The sequence below is a fragment of the Saccostrea echinata genome, unplaced genomic scaffold (genome assembly GCF_033153115.1).
Source record: "Saccostrea echinata isolate AGI-Se365-2 ecotype Australia unplaced genomic scaffold, CSIRO_AGI_Sech_v1 ptg000054l, whole genome shotgun sequence".
In the NCBI taxonomy this organism is placed as follows: Eukaryota; Metazoa; Mollusca; class Bivalvia; order Ostreida; family Ostreidae; genus Saccostrea; species Saccostrea echinata.
In genome coordinates this window covers 5,143,860-5,167,054 of record NW_026889803.1, presented here as the reverse complement: position 1 = coordinate 5,167,054, position 23,195 = coordinate 5,143,860, and the positions used below count along the sequence as shown (strand labels likewise).

At 34.5% G+C, this 23,195-nt stretch overlaps 1 protein-coding gene across 1 annotated transcript in view; it reads left to right on the top strand.

Moving 5' to 3' along the window:
• Nucleotides 1-23,195, top strand: part of LOC133172537 (uncharacterized) — a 37,436-nt gene that overhangs the window by 675 nt on the left and 13,566 nt on the right. Inside the window, exons 2-10 of the mRNA XM_061307448.1 lie at nucleotides 3,945-4,021; nucleotides 16,311-16,514; nucleotides 19,487-19,707; nucleotides 20,339-20,463; nucleotides 21,332-21,482; nucleotides 21,578-21,621; nucleotides 21,719-21,759; nucleotides 21,863-21,963; nucleotides 22,939-23,023. Of these exons, the coding sequence (XP_061163432.1) occupies nucleotides 3,945-4,021; nucleotides 16,311-16,514; nucleotides 19,487-19,707; nucleotides 20,339-20,463; nucleotides 21,332-21,482; nucleotides 21,578-21,621; nucleotides 21,719-21,759; nucleotides 21,863-21,963; nucleotides 22,939-23,023 (1,049 nt within the window). The remainder of the gene's footprint in view (nucleotides 1-3,944; nucleotides 4,022-16,310; nucleotides 16,515-19,486; nucleotides 19,708-20,338; nucleotides 20,464-21,331; nucleotides 21,483-21,577; nucleotides 21,622-21,718; nucleotides 21,760-21,862; nucleotides 21,964-22,938; nucleotides 23,024-23,195) is intronic.

The following is a 23,195-nucleotide window of genomic DNA, read 5'->3' as shown; positions in this document are numbered from 1 at the left end:
GAACTTAACATGTAGTAAGTGGTTAAAAATATAAATTTTTGACACAATTTTGTGCTATTTATAGAGAAAATATCATTAAAACCCTATTTTTTCGAAATAAGTCAGAATTCACCATGGATCGGACAATATTCACTATGCATCAGACATAGGGTATTTAAACTAGAAAAATATCATACCTTGATCTCGGTGCTTTAAAATTAGTGACATCGAAACATTTTTATCTTTTATTAAAAAATTAAACTTCCAGTTAAATTTGAATGACTATTTCGATCCACAAATGTGAAGAGATTTTAGGCGCATCACATCGCCTCAGAAAGGCATTACAATGCAAGTAATATGGCAACTCGCGCCTTATTATCATCTAGTTTGAAGAAATAAGTCGAGTCCACTTCTAGTCGTCTTATATCGATATCTTGTATTTTCACTTAAAATTTAGAGTTTTTATTTTCTATTTCTGTAAAAAAAAACCAGCTGTCATTTGGGTTTTATATGAAAATGGAAGTGATTACCCATGCGTCAGAAAGTGTGCGATGCATGGTTAATTTGTGTCTGATGTATGGTGAAATAAACCTACTAGTAAAAAACAACTCTAAAAATTATTATACAAACATTTAAGTAAAATTTTTGAAAAATTTCTGTAAAATTATCAATCATTGACAAATTTTACCTATGATCGACTCTTCCGTTGAAGTCTATTTAAAAGAACAACAACTCTAAAAATTGCAAAATCATAAAATTCTGGTTACTCCCCTTTAATGATGCAAAATATGACAATTTCAAGGCCATTCTTTTGGTATTTTTATCACAACATGAACTTAAAAATCGCATCATGAAAAAGTTTAAATCTTCACCTTTAAGACAGAAACAAGTAAAAACACGGGGAGACTCAGGTTCAATGAAAGTTTATTGCTTCAAGTTGTCCGAAGCAAGGTATGTGTCTGATACATGGTTAATTCACCCTATAATGACACAACGTATCCAACTCTGATTTAAAAGGGGTACACCCCTCCCCAGAAAAGCAGTCATTTAAACTCCAGATTTTTTTACTGTTCAGCAAAAATCAGTTGAAAAGCATGAACAACGTACTGTATCATAAAAAATAATCGGGTTAACCTACAAAATGGGGTGAGTTGGCAATTTTGATGATATAAATCTTTGTAAATAATGTCATTGGTAAGCCAATTGAATAAAAGAATTACACAAAAATTTATAAAGTATTATACAAAAACTACTTTCATAATTTTTAATGGTCAGGTAGATTTGAAGTAATAGATAAAAAATGACACAAAAATACCTTTTACATTAAATATTCTTGAAAGAATAAGAAAGGCCAATGTGAGAGAATCTGATGGGTTACTAATAAGTGCATAAATACCATTGTAATGTTTAATATGAATGATGATAGTGACAATGGGAGTGTATTATCTTTGGCAAGTGCAAGCAAGTAAATCTACCTTATGATTTGTTACTGAGTAACTGTTTTCATCATCCCTGATCATCCTATTTCTCTTCCTTTTGGGTAACATATCTTCATCTCTCAGTTTAATTTGTTTTACTTTATACTTCAATCTATGGATTCTTTACAGTGTTGTATTATGCTTCAGTGACCATTAAGGTCCTTGGGCCTCTTGTTTACCAAATCCACTGTTCCAAAATCTTGCACCAGAAAGTGTCTTTCATTAGGTTTAAATATTGTTCCAAACTTTTAGGCTTAGCATTTCTCCAATACCACATGTACCAGAGTTCCTAATTTCAACAGTTATTTGTTTATAAAGCTATTCGATACAATGGGACATAACCATACAGGGTTCGAAATTCACTATATACAACTCGCAAAACGTGAGTTAGAATTCCCAAATTGCGAGTTAAAAATTAGGTAACTTGCAAAAACTTGCGAGTTGATTTTTTTGCATTGAAACTGTAGCAAAATTCTATAATATGACAGAATACAATGCCTTTGATTTAAATCAGTAATTTAAATAAAAGTCGCACTGTAGTTGTATTTTGTGTATTGTACAGTAGTTACTTTTTCCTTAAGTTACATGTATTTAATTTTTATAAATTTAACTTTATATGAAAATTGCGAGTAGTCTTATAAAATTGCGAGTTCACTTTCTTGGTACTCGCAATTATTTGCGAGTTGTAATTTTTGGGAGTTTCTAACCCTGGGCCATACGTATCTATGTCTTGCGGCGCACAAGGTGATGGATAATTACTAAAAACAAAGGGAATACACCTTTTTCTCAAAAATGTTCAAAAGCACAGAAAAGGGTTGTTAATTAAACTATCTTATTTAAGTTTGTTTTTAGCTCTACTGCGCGGGTATGTTAAGGCTACACCCAGAGATATCCTACTTACCTCTTCAATATGACGTCATAGTAAGCTGTATGACGTGAAGTATAGAAATAATGATTTCTTAATATATATATTTAAAGTTTAATTTCAGGTCCAAGAAATGAATGGAGTCATTCAAAAACATAATACAAGCAAAATCTTGTCGTTTTTGGGTGGTATAAATAGCTAAGTATTTCTCATGGGGGTTCAATACCAAACCCATGACGTCATAACTACTGATCAAATATTTGCCGAGTGAAAATTAAACGTGACGAGAATTCATGTAAACAAGTATATAAAATGGAAGTTTTAAAGCATATACCGTGAATGTTATGTGTGATTCATAAGGAATCAAAGATTAAGAATCAGGTACGCTGATATTTTCTTATCATGTTTTCTTATTATGAACACAGGTAGTGCTTTGAAATCCCGATCAGCCTTTCCTCTGTCGTTCTATAACAACAAAGTTGCAAAAGTTCAACACTACGCCGCATACTTTGAGACATAATTTTTGTTTGTATCGAAAGCTTGTATTCTATAGTACTTGGAAAGTGCTGCTAGAATCGTATGATTAACATGAATTGTTGACAATTCCTTGATCGTTTGTACAAAATGTAATTATTTTGGTAAGGTTTCATGTGAAACTTTGGAATAATTTATTCTGTGTCGGGAGAGTAGGATTCTAGCAGCACTTTTCATGACCCAGTGATGTTTTTACATAATCATTTTTACAAAAAGAAATGAATTATCCTTGGGGTAGTGTTGAACTTTTCACTTTTTCATTAAGGCAATTTTTCTATTTATAGACGTCACGTGATAACGTCGTAGTGGAGTGCTTCTTTTAGCCTAAGACTCAATGACGTCTATACAATGGATAATAACAGTAAATGTTTTATCTATGGCTTTTCCGATTTATCGATGTTACACTACAAAATGCAGTAGAGTGTACAATGATACATAATTTAGTGCATCGGTTTTTGATCTCGATGAATGTTGTTTCCATGGTTACTAAAAATAGAAATTTCTGTGAAATTCCTTTAAAACACTACTCCTCCTAGAGTTTTGGTCTGATTTCAATCTAATTTGGCACACGATTGGAATACACTACGATACATAATATGTATTTCGGTTTTTGATTTCAGTGAATGGTGTTGTCATGGTTACTAAAAATAGAAATTTCTTTGAAATACTTTCAAAATGCTATTCCTCCTACAGTTTTTGTTTGATTTCAATATAACTTGGCACAGAAGTAGACTACATTAAGATACATGTTTCAAAGTTTCAAGTCCAAGTGCTACTTTGTTATACGTGCACACCAGTAGAGCTACAATCTCATCAGAGACTTCTGGTTTATATATCTCTTTTAAATAATCTCATGGTACATATGTTCACAATGTTCTGTCTATTTTTTGCTTAGACAGCATAAAGTTGTGAAAAAAATTATTAATTAAATTAAATTTATTAAATTATTCTATTTTGAATAGCTTTTAAGAGCTATATAGCTTTATCACTGATCAAGATATTGTGTTAGAACTGGTCAGTAGCGTAAATTTTCATAGACATTGCATTTTTGATATTGGAATTAGAGTTTAGCATTGCATTTCTTTCAGGAAGCTAGGCGACAATCTGGAAACAATGTGAAGATTGACGATTTGTACCTGAACAACGAGAGACTGGCTGATGACAGGTCATTGTATTCAAAGTTTTATTAAAAATAAGTGGTACATGTATACCGGTAATATATTAGTATCTAATTCAATTTGAAACTTTACTGCACCAACCTGTACCTAATATTACAAGTTCAATGCCAATGTGTCAGTACTGTTAGAAATCATCAGTTAAGTTTGATATTCAGTTTAACATACCGATATATAATAATATGCAAATTACATTTGAGAAAAAGTTTGCATTATGATTTCTAAAGATGAAATATTTTTATTTACTGAGGAGAAAATCAAACAAAATCCTAATAAATTAACAAATCAGCTGAACATCAGTCTTGTAAACTGCAGGGATCCTTTAATAGGATTCGGCAATAATAAACAAAGTTTAAAAAAAAAAGAAATTAGTGGATAATTTTAAAAAAAGAATAGTTTTCAATTCAAGGAATTGACTAATTTTTAGCTCTACTGGTCAGAGACCAGAAGAGCTTATGCAATAGTAAGGTGTCCGTCCTCCTCTGTCTGTCTAGCTGTCCGGCTGTCTGTAAACAATTTTTCGAAATGCTACTCCTCCTACAGTTTTGGTCTGATTTCAATATAACTTGGTACACAAGTAGAGTACACTAAGATACATAATTTAGTGCATCAGTTTTTGATTTCGATGAACGGTGTTGCCATGGTTACTAAAAATAGAAATTTCTGTGAAATTCCTTAAAAACACTTCTCCTCCAACAGTTTTTAGCTCACCTGAGCTGAAAGCTCAAGTGAGCTTTTCTGATCACATTTTGTCTGTAGTCCGTCTGTCCGTCTGTCTGTAAACTTTTCACATTTTCGACTTCTTCTCCAGAACCACTGGGCCAATTTCAACCAAACTTGCCAGAAAGCATCCTTGGGTGAAGGGGATTCAAGTTTGTTCAAATGAAGGGCCACGCCCTCCTTCAAGGGGAGATAATTAAGAATTAGTGAAAAATGAATAGCATCTTTAAAAAATCTTCTTCTCAAGAACCACAGGGCCAGGAAAGATGAAACTCATATGGAAGCATCCCCAGGTAGTGTAGATTCAAATTTGTTCAAATCATGACCCCCGGGGGTAGGGCGGGGCCACAATGGAGGATCAAAGTTTTACATAGAAATATATAGGAAAAATCTTTAAAAAATCTTCTTCTCAAGAACAGTAAAGCCATGAAGAGTCATATTTATATGGAAGCATCCCCAGGTAGTGTAGATTCAAGTTTGTTCAAATCATGACCCCCGGGGGTAGGGCGGGGCCACAATGGAGGATCAAAGCTTTACATAGAAATATATAGGAAAAATCTTTAAAAATCTTCTTCTCAAGAACAGTAAAGCCAGGAAGAGTCATATTTATATGGAAGCATCCCCAGGTAGTGTAGATTCAATTTTGTTCAAATCATGACCCCCGGGGGTAGGGCGGGGCCACAATGGAGGATCAAAGTTTTACATAGAAATATATAGGAAAAATCTTTAAAAATTTTCTTCTCAAGAACAGTAAAGCCATGAATAGTCATATTTATATGGAAGCATCCCCAGGTAGTGTAGATTCAATTTTGTTCAAATCATGACCCCCAGGGGTAGGGCGGGGCCACAATGGAGGATCAAAGTTTTACATAGAAATATATAGGAAAAATCTTTAAAAATCTTCTTCTCAAGAACAGTAAAGCCAGGAAGAGTCATATTTATATGGAAGCATCCCCAGGTAGTGTAGATTCAAATTTGTTCAAATCATGACCCCCGGGGGTAGGGCGGGGCCACAATGGAGGATCAAAGCTTTACATAGAAATATATAGGAAAAATCTTTAAAAATCTTCTTTTCAAGAACAGTAAAGCCATGAAGAGTCATATTTATATGGAAGCATCCCCAGGTAGTGTAGATTCAAGTTTGTTCAAATCATGACCCCCGGGGGTAGGGCGGGGCCACAATGGAGGATCAAAGTTTTACATAGAAATATATAGGAAAAATCTTTAAAAATTTTCTTCTCAAGAACAGTAAAGCCATGAATAGTCATATTTATATGGAAGCATCCCCAGGTAGTGTAGATTCAATTTTGTTCAAATCATGACCCCCGGGGGTAGGGCGGGGCCACAATGGAGGATCAAAGTTTTACATAGAAATATATAGGAAAAATCTTTAAAAATCTTCTTCTCAAGAACAGTAAAGCCAGGAAGAGTCATATTTATATGGATGCATCCTCAGGATGTGTAGATTCAAGTTTGTTCAAATCATGACCCCCGGGGGTAGGGCGGGGCCACAATGGAGGATCCAAATTTTACTTAGAAATATATAGGAAAAATCTTTAAAAATCTTCTTTTCAAGAACAGTAAAGCCATGAAGAGTCATATTTATATGGAAGCATCCTCAGGAAGTGTAGATTCAATTTTGTTCAAATCATGGCTCCCGGGGGTAGGGCGGGGCCACAATGGAGGATCAAAGTTTTACGTAGAAATATATAGGAAAAATCTTCTTCTCAAGAACAGCAAAGCCATGATGAGTCAAATTTATATGGAAGCATCCTCAGGTAGTGTAGATTCAATTTTGTTCATATGTTGACCCCCGGGGGTAGGGTGGGGCCCAATGGGGAATCGAAAGTTTTACATAAGAACATATAGAAAAAAAAAAATTTCTCAAGAACAGAAAAGCTATGTTAGTCTTATTGATATGGAAGCATCTTCGGGTAATGTAGATTCAAGTTTGTTCAAATGATGACCCCTGAGATAGGGAGGAGCTACAAAGGGGGATCAAATTTTTACAAAGGAAGAAATGGGAAAATTCTTTTAAAATCTTCTCAAGTACAACAAATTCATTTGTTATATTGACATGAGTCCCTCAGGTGACCTATTGCTATCTGTTTTTGTCCTTTGTCGTGTGTTAACATTTAAACATTTTCAGCTTATTCTCTGAAACCGCTCAACCAAAGTCAACCAAATTTGGTATATAGCATCTATGGGTGAAGGGGAACAAAAATTGTGAATTTCATGGTCCCTGCCCCCCTGGGGCCTGAAGGGTGGGGCTAAAACCACTAAAATTAATGCAATCTTTAAAAATCTTCTTCTTTACTCCTGGACATCAAGCAGTCAAACTGTTGGCATGATTGTAATCAGCATTGAGCCCTCTACCAAAATTGTGAAATTCATGGCCCCAGGGTTAGGGGTTCTGGTGCTAGGGTGGGGCTATATAGATCATATAGTGAAAGTGCATTATTTCTTTGAAAATCTTCTTCTCTGCTCCTGGGTATTAGATGAACTAACTAACTACATAGTTATGTTGAGCATAGCTGCCTCTTCCAAAATTGTGAATTTCATGGCCCCTGGGTTGGGGTTCTGGTGTTAGGGCGGGGCTCTATTGATTATAATGAAAATGCATTATATCTTTGAAAATTGTCTTCTCTGCTCCAGGGTATTAAGTAAATTAACTAAGTACATAGTTATGATGAGCATAGCTGCCTCTTCCAAAATTGTGAATTTCATGGCCCCTGGGTCAGGGGTTCTGGTGTTAGGGTGGGGCTCTATTGATTATGTAGTGAAAATGCATTATATCTTTGAAAATCTTCTTCTCTGCTCTTGGGTATGAACTAAACTAACTAAGTACATAATTATAATAAGCATGACTGCCTCTTCCAAAATTGTGAATTTCATGGCCCCTGGGTCATGGGTTCTGGTGTTAGGGTGGGGCTCTATTGATTATGTAGTGAAAATGCATTATATCTTTGAAAATCTTCTTCTTTGCTCATGGGAATTAACTAAATTAACTTAGTATAGTTATGATGAGCATAGGTGCTTCTTTCAAAAGTGTGAATTTCATGGCCCCTGGGTCAGGGGTTCTGGTGTAAGGGTGGGGCTCTATTGATTATATAGTGAAAATGCATTAAATCTTTGAAAATCTTCTCCTCTGCTCCTGGGTATGAAATAAACTAACTAAGTACATAGTTATAATGAGCATGACTGCCTCTTCCAAAATTGTGAATTTCATGGCCCCTGGGTCTGGGGTTCTGATGAAGGGGGGGGGGCTCTATTGATTATATAGTGAAAATTAATAATTTCTTTCAGAATATTTTTTCTACTCCTGGTTATAAAGCAAAGAAACAAGTGTATAGTTATGATGAGCAGGAATGCTTTTACAAAATTTTTCAAACTTGTGGTCCCAGGAGTTCTGATGTTTCTCTAGGGGGGGGGGGGGGGGCTCTATTTGATTATATAGTGAAAATGTGTGAATTCTTTGAAAATCTTCAACTAATTGCATAGTTATGATGATGAGAGTACCTCTTCCAAATCTGTAAATTTTCATGACCCAAGGTCATGGGTTCTGGTGTTAGGGTAGGGCTGTGTTATGGCCAGGAACACCGCAAGTTCCTTTACAGTACCGTCGTCAGAGACCTTTAAAGTTAAGCACCAAAACTGGTTCGTTGTCATGATCTCACAGGTGAGGTTAAGATAATGTCAGTCCGGTGTCATTCAAAATATACAAGAATTTTTACTGAATGCATAAAAATCATGTTTTTGTTCAATTCCAGGAATACACTTAAGTATTGGGAAACAGATACAGCATTCAGTATTCATGACAAAAAGTCATGTCTCTGTTATCCTAAATATATTCCGAGTAGTTTTGATTGGCGAATACATACCATGGTGCAAGAGCATGGAAGTGCAATGAAAAAATATATATTTTTTGTTGTCAATTTATTTAAAAAGCACTTTAATTTCGTAGTTTGAAAAGTAGCTCTATTTTCATTTCATTAGACATATTACAGCCTTTTGCAGAACACATACTATATGAGAACTTGACATTTATAAGCAAAATGTCCGTTGTCAGTGCATGTTAAGTTGATATGGTCCGGTCACTTGTCTAAACATATAAGTCTGTCTATGAAATGGTGCGGAAATGATCAGATTTATTTATTCTTAAGGCACATAATATCGGGAGAGGGGGTGGTCCCGAGCTTAAACGTATACCGTTTATTTAATTAGTATGAAAGTAGTCTTTGAAAGGTCAGTTGCCCGAGCCCCCCTCCCCCCACCCGCTTTTTGTTTCAGTAGAGTGAATTCTCTCGTCCAAGAAGTTGGAAATTAAGCCACCCCCTAAATAGGATTTTCTTCTCTCTATGTAGTTCGTCAAAGAAATTTCAGATAAATCCCAATTACTGTCCTAGCCCCTCCCCCATCTTTCAAAAGCGATGCTTTATGCATGAAGAGATAACAGATTTAAGCAAATATCATGATGATTGTAGTTATAATTTTAAATTTTGTTGGATGTCTGAAAGCAGCTCAAAGTTCAACAATTTCTGCAGTGTGACGTCACTTTAGCGCGAGTTTCACCCTGTATATTTCTACGCGTGAGTATACACAAAAATGACTTTCAAATCAATTTCACAGTTGGATTAGTAGAAAAACACAGCAGATGTAAATATAGTGAAATATTGTCAGCTATACACGATGCAAAAGTTTGTGGTTGGCTGCTTGCTTGCTTCATGTCCCTTGAACACTACTGACTGCCTATTGAGGGATGCTTTAGATCTGTACTCGGTACTTGTGGACATAGAACAGAAAAAAAATTATTTCGTACCAACATCTGACTACTATGATACGGGGCTTATACCGGTCTCGACGTCTGCGTTGAAATTCGAACCAGTGATGTAAGGATCAATTCTCTTGCTCCTCCACACTAGAGTGAAATGCTCTGACCAATGCTTCGTGCTGCTAAGATGTTCACCAGGAAAAGTCCAACTTTGAAGCTCAGTAAATCTTAAATTCCTTTGTCAATAAATCGTCCACCCATTGATATATTGAATTATTTTTGTTTTATAATGAGATTGGGCCTTTGAATTGAATTTAAATTATTAAGATTTTCTCATAGAAACAATTATAGAAGAATCAGTGCCATGTTATCGATGAAACATGCTTTTAAATTTTTTATTAATAGCACTTGTTCGAAACCTACGGCACCGTTGGAGGGCCAGATTTAAAAAAAATATTTATTTGTTTGGACGAATAAGATATTTGTTCGGACAAATTAGATATTCGTAAGGCAAAATGCTACATACATGTATGACCGGTTTTCCTTTCCAACATCTTTTCCCTCTATTTTCAGGTATGGATAGTTTTCGTAGACACGATTTTAGCAAGAGTTATTTCCTGAAAAATTGGTCGCCATTTTGGAGGTACACAAGCCCGAATTCCTTCATTATTCAACCAATTTAAACTTGTCATACTAGGCAATTAGGTAAAGATAACACAATTTTTATTACGAATTAATGTTAACACAAGCTCTCTTTAATTCGTAATTTTAGTGTTTTAAGATTTTTGCCCTTATATTTCTGCTTTACATGTTTAAAACTGGTTGCTCAAAGAGGAAAAATGGCTAGTTGGACCTCCAAGATGGCGGCCAAGGGAAGTAACTCGCAGGGAAAATAAGGTCAGACGAAAACTATCTATAATTGATAAATAGAATGCATTAAACAGTAGTTTACCAATGTTGTATACTGTACAATTCTGACAATGGACCGATGACAACGGACTGAATTTTCATAACTTGTCATGACAACGGACATAATTTGAATTATAGCAAAAATTTTCAGTTTTACTTTGCTTTGATTTTTATTTCAGGGGCTAACAATACCTCATAATATTACCTGTACCTAGTGTTGGGTATTGTTTATTGTATAAAAGAAAAATATTTTCATTTCAAAGAAAATTTAAACAAATCAGAATATGTTTTAAGCAGGGTGGTGTATCGCCAACACAAACTACTGTAATATAACCTGTTAATATCATACCATATTGATGCACCAACAAATATATTGCCAGTTCTGTTCCCCATTGCAATTTGAGAGTTTGTAATCAATTAACTCACTTGGAAAATGAAATTACACTAATTATTAGTTCTCTGAAGTTATGACACCGGACGGATATCATCTTAACCTCACCTGTGAGGTCATGACAACGAACCAATTTTAGTGCTTAACTTTAAAGGTCTCTGACAATGGTACTGTAAAGGAACTTAACATGTTCCTGGCCGTGTGTGTTAAATAGTGAAAATACATTATTTCTTCGAAAATCTCCTCTCCTCCTGGGCATATTGGAAGCAATCAGAGTAAAAGTTTTAATAAGCAAGAGTATTTTTACCAGAATTTTGAAATTTGGACCATTTAGTCAAGTGTTCTGGTCCTGGCCAGGGATCTATTAATTTGTATTCTGTTGAGTGAAGTTATTCCCCTTTGCCATTCACTTTTGATAATTAATCACTGTAGAAAATGTATTTGAAAGGTTAATAGAATAAGAGAATTATGCAAGAACTTTTACTGTATTATACAAAAAGTACTTTCATAGTTTTAATAATCAGGTAACTTGGAAATAATAGATGAATAAAAATGAAACAAAAATAACTTATCTTCTTAAATGTTCTTCAAAAGCCAAGTGAGGCCAATGTGAGAGGTAATAATGTAGACATTTTAATAAAAGTCTGCATGGTAATAGTGGTAAATGGGGGGCAGATAGAAAGATACTAGACCAATTATTTTTATGAGTCAAGCTCTTGGAGCTCGAACGTCATCTAGCAAGCGCCCAGTTGAAATCGCGACCGGATATGTATGCGACCGAATGTGTCAGTCGATGCATCCGCAATAGAAAATAGCAATAGCTATAAACCAATTTCTTTGAAAATGCTTAAAATGAATAATAGCTTGAAAATAAAATTGCATCAATTATATCTGCAATTAATTCTATTGCAAAACAACAATATTATGTTTTATTCTCACACAAGAAAAACGTGATGGTTGTTGCGGATGAATTTCTACAGAAAGGGTGCATGACATGAATAACATTTCGGAACGATAACCGTGTAACATAAACAACACAACAGGAGGTAAAATAATTACAAAATTACATAAACACGAATACTACAAGACTAAAAAGATTGAATTTCTAAATCTTAGCTTTACTTATACAATCTTCTAACCAACTCTATCCTAAAAACCGATGATATTGACCAGTGTTACTGTATTTCTCCATTTCCTCCATTTCCCAGTATACCACGCCCGATCGTAACTCGATCGTAATTGTAACAGAACAGAGTCTTGGTTGTAGTTTAGATGCAATCACTAATACAACGCTTTGACATTGGCAATTAGAAAAAATATTATATAAATTCATGAAATCCTTTATAGTTCTTCAACTGACTGAAAAGAATTTAGCATGAACATGTTCGACGGTGTCTGGTCGATTCGAACCCTGCTCCATTCGGACCATGACATAAGGCCCCAGACTGTAAATGTGATATTTTGTTTAAAACTATTTTTTTTATTATGTCTCCTGAGTCACTCACTTGATTTATTGCTATCTTCAAATTCAAAATGATCTTTTGAAATTGTTTTTCTTCTTTGACGTCATTGAAGCCTTTCAGGCTTTTGATTTTGATCATAATCATAGTATTTTTCTTGCTATTGGGCAACAAAGCTTCATTTATCAGTTTATGGATCCTCTAAATTGTTGTACTCAGGTGACCGATAAGGCCCTTGGGCCTCTTGTTGGTTTGGCTAACAACGCATGCACATCTCCGATAGTAAAGTATTTGGGAACTCATGAATTGATGAAAGCATTTTTAAACCAGAACAAATAAAAACAGTCAAAACGATAATTATGAATAATTATCGTTTTGAATAATATAGATGCAAGTTTGGAAGAAAAAACATAGTACATATGTAGTTGCGCATGTTTTTTAAAAGCATACCATGCAATATATGCACAATAAACTTGAAATAATACACAGTAAAACTTGTAAAAACAATTTTCAATAATCTATCGTAAGAATGGAACAAACAACCAGCATATTTGCTATGCATATTCATATGCATTCAAATACAATTGATGCATATCGAGAGAACACGTCGAACGCTGTTAACTTATTCATACCTGGAAATAGACCACTGTACCCGTTCGAAGATGTGCACATGCTGAGTGATTTACACCTTGTATTCCATTTATTGAAATATGCATCACAAAAAAGTAATAAACTTCCTAAATACTCTACAGTAAACACGTTGTCACTTCATCGTACAGCCTAGCACTCAAATACACATAGTCCATGCTGATCAGATTTTGGTCAGGGAAAATATCAAAAGTGAAAAAGGGAATTAGTGTTTGCGTGACTGGGTGAAAAATAAGAAATCACTAAAAAAAGTCTGATTGCTGATTATCTAAAAAATATATCAAGTAATTTGGTGTAAGAAAATGATTTTGAACACGACATGAAAGCATTTAACCCGAACACAAATTAACAAATACATGTATATGCACACGCATGTGGAGGGGGGGAGGATACTCCCTTTTCTCAGAGTGTCTTTCAGGCACGTAGCGTCTAAGAAATAATTAACAGTTTACCTGAAAAATCTTTGACAAGCAAAAAAAAAAATTAATAATAAAATTGTAATCATAATAAATAAAAAAAATAAAATAAAATATAAAAATCTCCAAAATCCCATTTTGTGTGGAAAGGGGGGGGGGGGGGGGGCAACTTTTTTGACAATTTGACTGTAGTGCAACAAAGAGTGGAGGGGATCAGCCTTTGAGTGTGTATTTCATACTAAACAGTAAAACATTATGCTCGGTAAAAAATGGGAGGGGGCTTCCCCCATCCACGCGTTCTATAGGCCTGTCTTTTATGGTTGATTTTGTAAGGATTTTTTTTTCAATTTCAAGACTGGCTGCCCCCCCTCCCCTCCCCCTCCTTATCCAACATTATTGTACTCAAATATTTTTCTGCCAAAAATGATAGTATGAATGGAATCTGTCCCTCCCCTGACTACAGATTATTTTTTTTTAAATGCCTGTTTTCCTTCTTCACTTCCCCCAATTTTTAAGTGCCAAAAATTTAAGTTTTTCTTTTGCTTGTCAATCATTTTACTGCCCACCCCCCGCTCCCCCTGGCATACACACATTTTGAGAAATGGTGCTACCTGCCTGTTTTATATGCATGTATAGGAAGCCTTTCCAGATTGGAGAGTTTCCGCAGGCAGTCTAAAATTTGGTACCTATTCAATTTCTTGTATTTTGAGAAAATCTTAAAAGATAGTTTAAGGATTACTTGAAACCTTAACTGCAAGATTATGGATAAATATTTTTTGCATTTTCAATACAAGTATATTCTCTCTCTCTCTCTCTCTCTCTTTCTCTCACGTGGTGTAAGCATCCATACATGTAAGAGCAATAATGCATATAAAATCCGATATAGTAAAAATCTTGGGAAATGTATAGTCTTTATAAGGGCAGATCAAGGAATTTTTTTGGGGCAGAGTGGATCAAACCTGCTGTATAAAATGTCTCCATTTTGACAAGCCAAAAAAAAAAAAAAAAGAAAGAAAAGAAGGAAAAACCTACACACCCAAACAAAAGGGGAACTAAACAATTGTGAAAACTATATTTCACGGGAATGGAAACATGTGGACCCTTCTCACGTACTTCCCAGAGGAAATGAAGTCAGTTTTTTTGTTTCTTTATACCTATTAGAAGCTCTGAAGAGCCGAAGGGTTCCTATCAGAAATTTTTAGACAAGAAAAAAAAAACAATATCAAAATAAAAAAAAAAAACTTTGGGGGGGGGGGGGGGTGACACTCTCAAGGGCACATGTTTTCCTTTCCTATAAATTTTGACTATTAATATATAATATTTAAAGAAGTAATAAACATGCACGCAACCATTTTTTAATCATTCTGTCATATTACAAAATTTCTTTAAATATCTAGCACGTGTAAATATGTGTAATTGTTAAAAAAAACACTTATGTAATATAATGATTAGCACTTTTGCATCGCTTCGTGACATCTTTGGCAATGTGTTGAATCACCCCACTTTACATTTGGGTACACAGTAGCACTATTTCAATTATCAATATTACTTTCATATATTATACTAATAGTGTAATACTTACTCAACTTCAAACATGTAATGTAGATTATTTTATATACACATAATTATGTCTGTGCTTATGTGTATATAAAATAATCTACATTACATGTGTTTGTATATATTGAAGTTGAGTAAGTCTGTCTGTGCTTGTTGGTAATTGTATCAATCGTGCTGGTAATTTGTGATGCCAAAGAGGGTCCTGATTTGAAAATAATCTGTCTACAGAAACAAATTGTTAAGTGTGTGTAAATTTAAGATATATTAGTTTTATATCTAAAATAGTTGAGGCCAGTTCATTGCACGTATTTAAATATATTTGATCAAGGAAAATCTTACCTTTTCCCGACATATTGAAAAAATGTATTCTACATATTCCACCCCCCCCCCCTTTTCATTTTTTTTAAAAGATGTAAGATCGGTAACAAGAATGTATGTTTATGTAATAAATTTGAAGTAATGAAGCCACATTCATGAACATATTTACGACAGGTACCGACAACAGTTAGTTCGATTTCTGAAACGATATGTTTGCGTGACTATATTGTCTAATCAGGCAAATACCATGTCATTTCCACCTTTGATATTTTCCCTGACCAAAAATGCTGATCGGCAGGGACCACGTGTGTTCAAGTGCTAGTGACAATGTGTTAACCGTTGAGTTACAAATGGAGTTATTTCTTCTGTGATGCATATTTCAATAAAAGGAAAATAGGAAGTAATTCTTTCGACATGTGCACATCCCTGTAGCGATAGCAGTATTTCAGGCAGATAGTTTAGAGCGTTCAACACGTTTTCTCGTATTTGCATGCATGTACAACTTGAATGCGTAAGTTGCATAGTATGTGCATATACCATGTAGCATGCATAAAGCTCAACAGTACAGTGTTATTTGGAAAAAAATGCTTGTGGTAGTCTTTTCTTCATTATTGTTCAAATATGTATGTATATCAAACATGCATTTGCTGTTTTGATTTTTATGCATTGCATTATTCAAAATTTATATACTCCATTCCAGTTTTCAATAAAATTCCTAGTTTTGGTAGGATTGTTATGATTTATTGCATGTTCCAAAACTGCTTTATCAGAGATGTGTACAGGCCTACATGTTTTCGGTCTGTTCATGGCGTGTTCCAAAACTTTACTATTGGAGATGTGTACATGTCGACAGCCAGGCTAGAAAATCACTCAAGTGTAAAAAAGACATCAGGGTTTATATAGCCGGTAAAATAAGTGAGTGAATCCGAAAGAAATATAGCGGAAAGGGGAGTACGGGAATGAAATAAGTCGTACAAGGATGAAAATATCACATGTTTAAGAGTTCATGTCAGCTTTAATATAACTAACATGCTTCTGTCAAATGCATAATGATACAATGTTAATAACAGATATCTTGATATTTTACAGATCTGTTGCACATTACAACCTGGAGGATGGAACAATTCTGGAAACTACATCTAATCCTTTCTGGGCTACTTGTTTGTTCATCAAACACTGTGAAGCTGAAGATGAGCAGAAGAAAAATCTGGACAATCCAGATGTTCAAAACTGGACAAACAAGTCACTGGCTCGAAAAAGAACACTTCTGTCTGTCCTCTTCAACAGCAAAAAGTAGGGGTTCAGCATTTCTTTGCTTAAATTGCATATTAAGATATTTGCAGGAATACTTGAGGCCCTGCTTTGCAGGTGCCCTTTAGTAATCAGTCTGTCTGTCTATCTTATATTATTTGTCTAGAAAATATATTCTCTACATTTATTATACCCCCCGCAAACAAAGTTTAGGGGAGTATATTGGAATCGGCATGTCCGTCTGTCTGTCTGTAGATGAGATTTTGTCCAGACCATTTCTTGGAAACTGTTGCAAGGATTTGTCTGAAAATTTGTACACTTATTATTCACCATATGAAGGTGTGCACCTGGTATTTTCATCGAGATTGGATAATTTTTTATGACGTTGAGCTCTTGGAGCTCGAACGTCATCTAGCAAGCGCCCAGTTGAAATCGCGACCGGATATGTACGCGACCGAATGTGTCAGTCGATGCATCCGCAATAGAAAATAACAATAGCTATAAACCAATTTCTTTGAAAATGCTCAAAATGAATAATATCTTGAAAATAAAATTGCATCAATTATATCTGCAATTAATTCTATTGCAAAACAACAATATTATGTTTTATTCTCACACAAGAAAAACGTGATGGTTGTTGCGGATGAATTTCTACAGAAAGGGTGCGTTGAATGACATAACATTTTGGAACGATAACCGTGTAACATAAACAACACAACAGGAGGTAAAATAATTACAAAATTACATAACCACGAATATTATAAGACAAAAAAGATTGAATTTCTAAATCTTAGCTTTACTTATACAATGTTCTAACTAACTCTATTCTAAAAACCGATGATATTGACCAGTATTGCTGTATTTCTCCATTTCCTCCATTTCCCAGTATACCGTATACCATGCCCGATCGTAACTCGATCGTAATTGTAACAGAACAGAGTCTTGGTTGTAGTTTAGATGCAATCACTAATACAATGCTTTGACATTGGCAATTAGAAAAAATATTATATAAATTCATGAAATCCTTTATAGTTCTTCAACTGACTGAAAAGAATTTAGCATGAACATGTTCGACGGTGTCTGGTCAATTCGAACCCTGCTCCATTCGGACCATGACATAAGGCCCCAGACTGTAATTGTGATATTTTGTTTAAACTATTTTTTTTATTATGTCTCCTGAGTCACTCAGTTGACTTATTGCTATCTTCAGATTCAAAATGATCTTTTGAAATTGTTTTTCTTCTTCGACGTCATTGAAGCCTTTCAGGCTTTTGATTTGCATTTTACAGGTGTTTTTTTCATTTTTATTATGTGGTTTTGTCCGGATCTGTTCCCAGAGACTATTGCATAGATTTGTATGAAAATTTGTACACTTATTATTTACCATATGAAGAAGTGCACCTGTTATTTTCAACATTATTTGATAATTTTTCTGCATTTTACAGGTGTTTTTTTTTTTTTTATTTTTATTGACTTAGTCATTTCGGGTTCGTGTCTTAGGTTTGAGACATAGAATCTAGAACATCTGTACAAAAATGTGAACTACAGCTTAAAACTACTCATCAGAACTAAAAAAAAAAAATCACAAAATATTAAAAACAGTTTTTACATTACACAGCAGATAGTGTAAATCTATTTGTCCCTTTGGAGTAATGAGTGGACATGCATCCAGTTAAAGATTAATTAATGAGTTAAGTGTGGGAAGCTGTTAGGGCATCTCTGATCAAGCAGGTCTTATCTATATCTCCTGGGAATTGGGCAGAAAGAAATAAAGATCTCTGTTGTCTAAGCCTCTTAATTGTAATTTATGTCTGTCAAAATACATAGTTACTGAAACCAGCCTTTCATTTTTAAAATGAGTTTGATATAAAGGTATTAAGATCAATTGACTTTGTATAATTAATTATGATATTTTTTTTTTTCAACAATCAATTTGCAGAGTGTCATGTCTCACAAAGATGACAGATAGCTGCAAACTATTTTTTTTCAATGTAATAAAAAACACTGTAATTATTAGTATTGATGTTTTATTAGGCTGCACATTAGTTTCATTCATTAAAAAAAATATAATGAGTAATTAAATTTTCACTCTAAATGTTTAAGCAAATTGTGAACACCTCTCACATCTAGAAAACATTAGTGATTTGGTACCTTCTCTGAAAAACCCAGCGGGGGATATGTGTCCCTTTTGGACAGTTCTAGTTGAAATCTGGCTCAGTGGACTTCAGTGACATTGATCCATTTTTACATAAGCAATCAAAGTCAGAAGAAGTCTTTGTGTAGAAAATAATTTCTTCTCCCTTGGCCCATCTGACTCGTACTTCACCTTAAGTGTGCTCTTTGTTACAGGGTGTACAGTGACCTTCAGCCAATCTCAGAGGTGAAAATAGAAGCATATCGTTTTGTAAAGTCCTTAATCCCCCCCCCCCCCCCAAAAAAAAAGGTAGCAAATTCTGAGCATAACACCAATACAAGAACTATTCTGAGCGGTAAAGGTTCTTATCAATTACAATTCATTGCAAGAACTATTTAGGCTTTAAGCTCGATGTCTTTTACATATAATGAAAGTGAGACCCTTCGTTATGATAAACCTCTCAATGATGTTTAGTTGCAATCAGATATTGTTTTGCATTAGTAAGTCATGTTGACATAATCACTTTGTTTGTATATAAAAAAGCTACTGATTCCGATGATCTCTTACATGTACATGTATTTTTCTTCATAATCAACCAATGGATTCACACATCTTATAGAATACAATGTGAAATTTGTCCCCATTTTTACTTTACATGTACCAAGAGAATAACAAGTATTCTTATCAAAATTAAAATGAGCCAATGTCCCATAACTATCAACTAAATCTAAACTAAGTTGTACATGTATGTCTGCAAAAGTAATTTGCATTTTGACAGTATTGCAGGTAAAGTGCACAGATTTAAAAGATTTGATTATACAATATGTTATTGTAGTTATGAATCAGACTTACATTTCAATTTCATTATTATTTCATGAAGTGAGTTTCAGAGCCAACCACCCCACTTTCCTACCCTTGATGACTTTGTGGGATATCTTAACAACCTGAAAAAGAAGGGGGCTACAATGAACCCTTACTACACACAGCGCCACTTGGGAGAGATGTACCAGGATTACCTTGACCTGGATGTGGGACGCAGTAGTGACCCTCTAGGATCTTTCATCAACAGATATGCTGCTAAACTGGGATACAGGCAACCAGGTTTATCATTTATTCTTCTCTGCAGGAGAAACTGGATTAGAGGATGAATATTTGTATGAAATGTCTGGTGCTATCTCTGTGTTAGTTTTATAGTTCTGTAGAAATGAAACTGGGAGACAAATGTTTTTGTAATCTGCTCTCTATCAATCTCTCTGTTGTCTGCTCATCCATCTGTTTTTCTGTAGGTGTAAAGTCAAAATCACCATTAAAATCACCCACTGTCTTGTCTTAAGGTTTATTCAAGCTAAACTTGCAGATATGATGTGTGTACCATATTGCAGGTGAATGTATTGTTTGATGCATAAGAATAACTAAAAGAGAATTGCAGACATACTTTTAGATCACCAATTGTTATGCCACTTTATTTTCACAAGAAAGTTATTTAGCATTTATAAGCAAAACAAAATTTTCACAAAGTCTGGTTATGTTGTAAAAATAAATAAAAATATACTTGATAATTAAATTTTTGCGAGCAAGCTGTCTTGTATAATTACACGTAAATAAAGCTCTTGCGAATAAAAAATCATTTACAGTACTGAATTAGTATCTTTATAATAGTTCAATAAAAACCATTATTTCACAGATCAATTATTAGGCACAAAAACAAATTAATGATGAAAACTTGTTGTAGATGCACATGATGGTGAAGACAGACCTCATGTAGGAGGGGCAGGCAAGAGCGCTGCAAGGGGTAGTGGTAATGGTGGAGAGGGGTCCAAACAACCCAGAAATAGAGCTGTGGCTAATAGGAGCAAAGTACAACACCAACCATTTAACTGAAAAAGCTCTGTTGCTACCAGTATCAAATAATAAAAACTTGATCAGAAATAAATTGTGAAAATATACATGTACCTTTCCCCCAAAAAATTTTAAATTGTATACAATGTAATGAACATGTACATGTATGATGATATTTTTAAAATACTAGGCATGGTTATAAAGTGCTTTTTTTGTCACCAGAATTTTATTTTCATTTTTGAGTTTGCAGATAACCCCCGTGTATAGGCCTCATTATAAACATGTATAACAAGTCATTGAATTGAACATATTTTATTGTAATAATACATACAAAAGGATTGGATACAAGTTCTTTCAACTTAATAAATCCTCTCCTTATTATACAAACAATGAATACAATTTGATTGTCATAATAAATAAATTGAGATAATTTACGAAAATTTATTTTGTACATATAATATATATGAAAATTATAAAGACACATACTCTGAGTAATCTAACAGAGCTCTAATGTTACATATACACTGATTACAATGTTTATTGAACAAGAAGCTTTCATATTTGCTAAAACATTTAAAATTTTAAAGTCATTCTTAGATAATTCTTCATAATACAATGTAGCATATTACTTTGCTGACCTGATCCACGAGAGCAGTTAAAGCAGCAGTGTAGAAATATAGTTCCTGAAAGAGAATTTAGGAAGGAAGATAGTATTTCTCAAAAACTCCTGTACATTACATTGAATGATAAGTGATCCCTAATTTGGGAGATAGATTTCAGCCTCAATTTTGAGATTTCTGATTAAAAGAATGATACTCTATACTACTCTGCCTACCCAAGACTATCAATTAAGTTCAGAGCTTTTCAGTACTTTTGGTTTTTGTAGGAGGTGACCTGTGATGACTGTGAAGGTACCTTAGCAGAGCTATATTGTGGGGAATGTCAGAATGCCCAGGGGGGACAGGGTCTATACCTCTGCACCCCATGCTCTCAGCTTATTCATGCAGGTGCTGCCAGGAGGAGACACAATGTTCAAGGTAATCAAATCAGAAAAATCATAGGAAAGCTTACTCTACAATATAATAACCTCATTTAAACATGTTTTAATGTTGACACTTTCTCCTGTTTACAGATGTGGGTAATGCCCCTAAAGTTTCCAAACCATATATTCCTCATGTAAGTAATCACTAAAAACTTTTTTTTATATAATTGTAGCATTTTTCATGATAAGAAACTAACAATGTATTCAGAGTTTTATCTACTTGTTTTACAGGCTTTTAAGGCTCCATTTTCCATTTTGCTTGGATTATACAGGTAAACATCCCAATGAATTGTTGTTGCATGTCGATGGACATAATGTGCCTCATTCACTTTGTTTTGTCAATAATTCTGCATTATATTTGTGTTTTATTCTAAGTGGTCTAACAGAGAGGAGACCAGTACTCAGTATGACAGAGGATGAGATAAAACTCCGTGCCCAGCCACTGACAGATACAGATCTACAGGACAAACAAACAGGTACATATGTCAGCTGCTTCCAGATACAAATACATTTTCTGTATGCACTATTTTAAGGAATTGTACATGTGTTTACAGAGTAATTACACCGAAATATTTTTATGCAATTACACACATACATGGACATGTGCCAAAACTCAGGAAATGGATGATATTAAATCTGAAATATTTTTTGCATCAGACAAAAATAGTTGTACACAAAATAGGAATGTTGATAAAGCTAAGATTGACATTTAAGATTGACATTTACAAGTTTTTTAGCTCACCTGAGCTGAAAGCTCAAGTGAGCTTTCTGATCACCTGTTGTCCGTCGTCCGTCCATCTGTCTGTCTAGCTGTCTGTCTGTCTGTCCGTCTGTAAACTTTTCACATTTTCAACTTCTTCTCAAGAACCACTGAGCCAATCTTAACCAAAGTTGGTACAGAGCATCCTTGGGTGAAGGGGAGTTTAAATTGTTAAAATGAAGGGCCAACCCCCCTTACAAGGGGAGATGATCAAGAAAAGATTCTAAATTGTTCAAATCATGGCCCCCGGGGGTAGGGCGGGGCCACAATAGGGAATCAAAGTTTTACATTGTAATATATAGGCAAAATCTTTAAAAATCTTCTTCTCAAGAACCACTTGGCCAGAAAAGTTGAAACTTATGTGGAAGCATCCTTAGGTAGTGTAGATTTTAAAATGTTCAAATCATGGCCCCCGGGGGTAGGGCGGGGCCACAATAGGGAATCAAAGTTTTACATTGTAATATATAGGCAAAATCTTTAAAAATCTTCTTCTCAAGAACCACTAGGCCAGAAAAGCTGAAACTTATATGGAAGCATCCTTGGGTAGTTTAGATTCTAAATTATTCAAATCATGGCCCCCGGGGGTATGGCGGGGCTGCAATAAGTATTACAAGGGAGGGGGTCTGGTGAAGAACAACAGGGCCAAAATAACTCAGGTGAGCGTTGTGGCCCATGGGCCTCTTGTTTTTAGGTCAGTACTGTGGGGGATTTGATTGTATGGAGAAGATACTAATGGCAAAAGGTCTTGTTCAGAGAGAGGATTCAAGAAACCCAACGTAAGTCAGGTGTAACATCATTGGTCTTTGGAAAAAATATACCTCTAGGTTTGTTTCAAAGGTTCAATCTACACATGGAGAGATGTGTAGGTTGAACCCTGGTTATTCAGAACCCATAATAATAGATCTAAGTAAAAAAAAAGTTTGTATTAGAGAAATAGAGTGTTGTTGT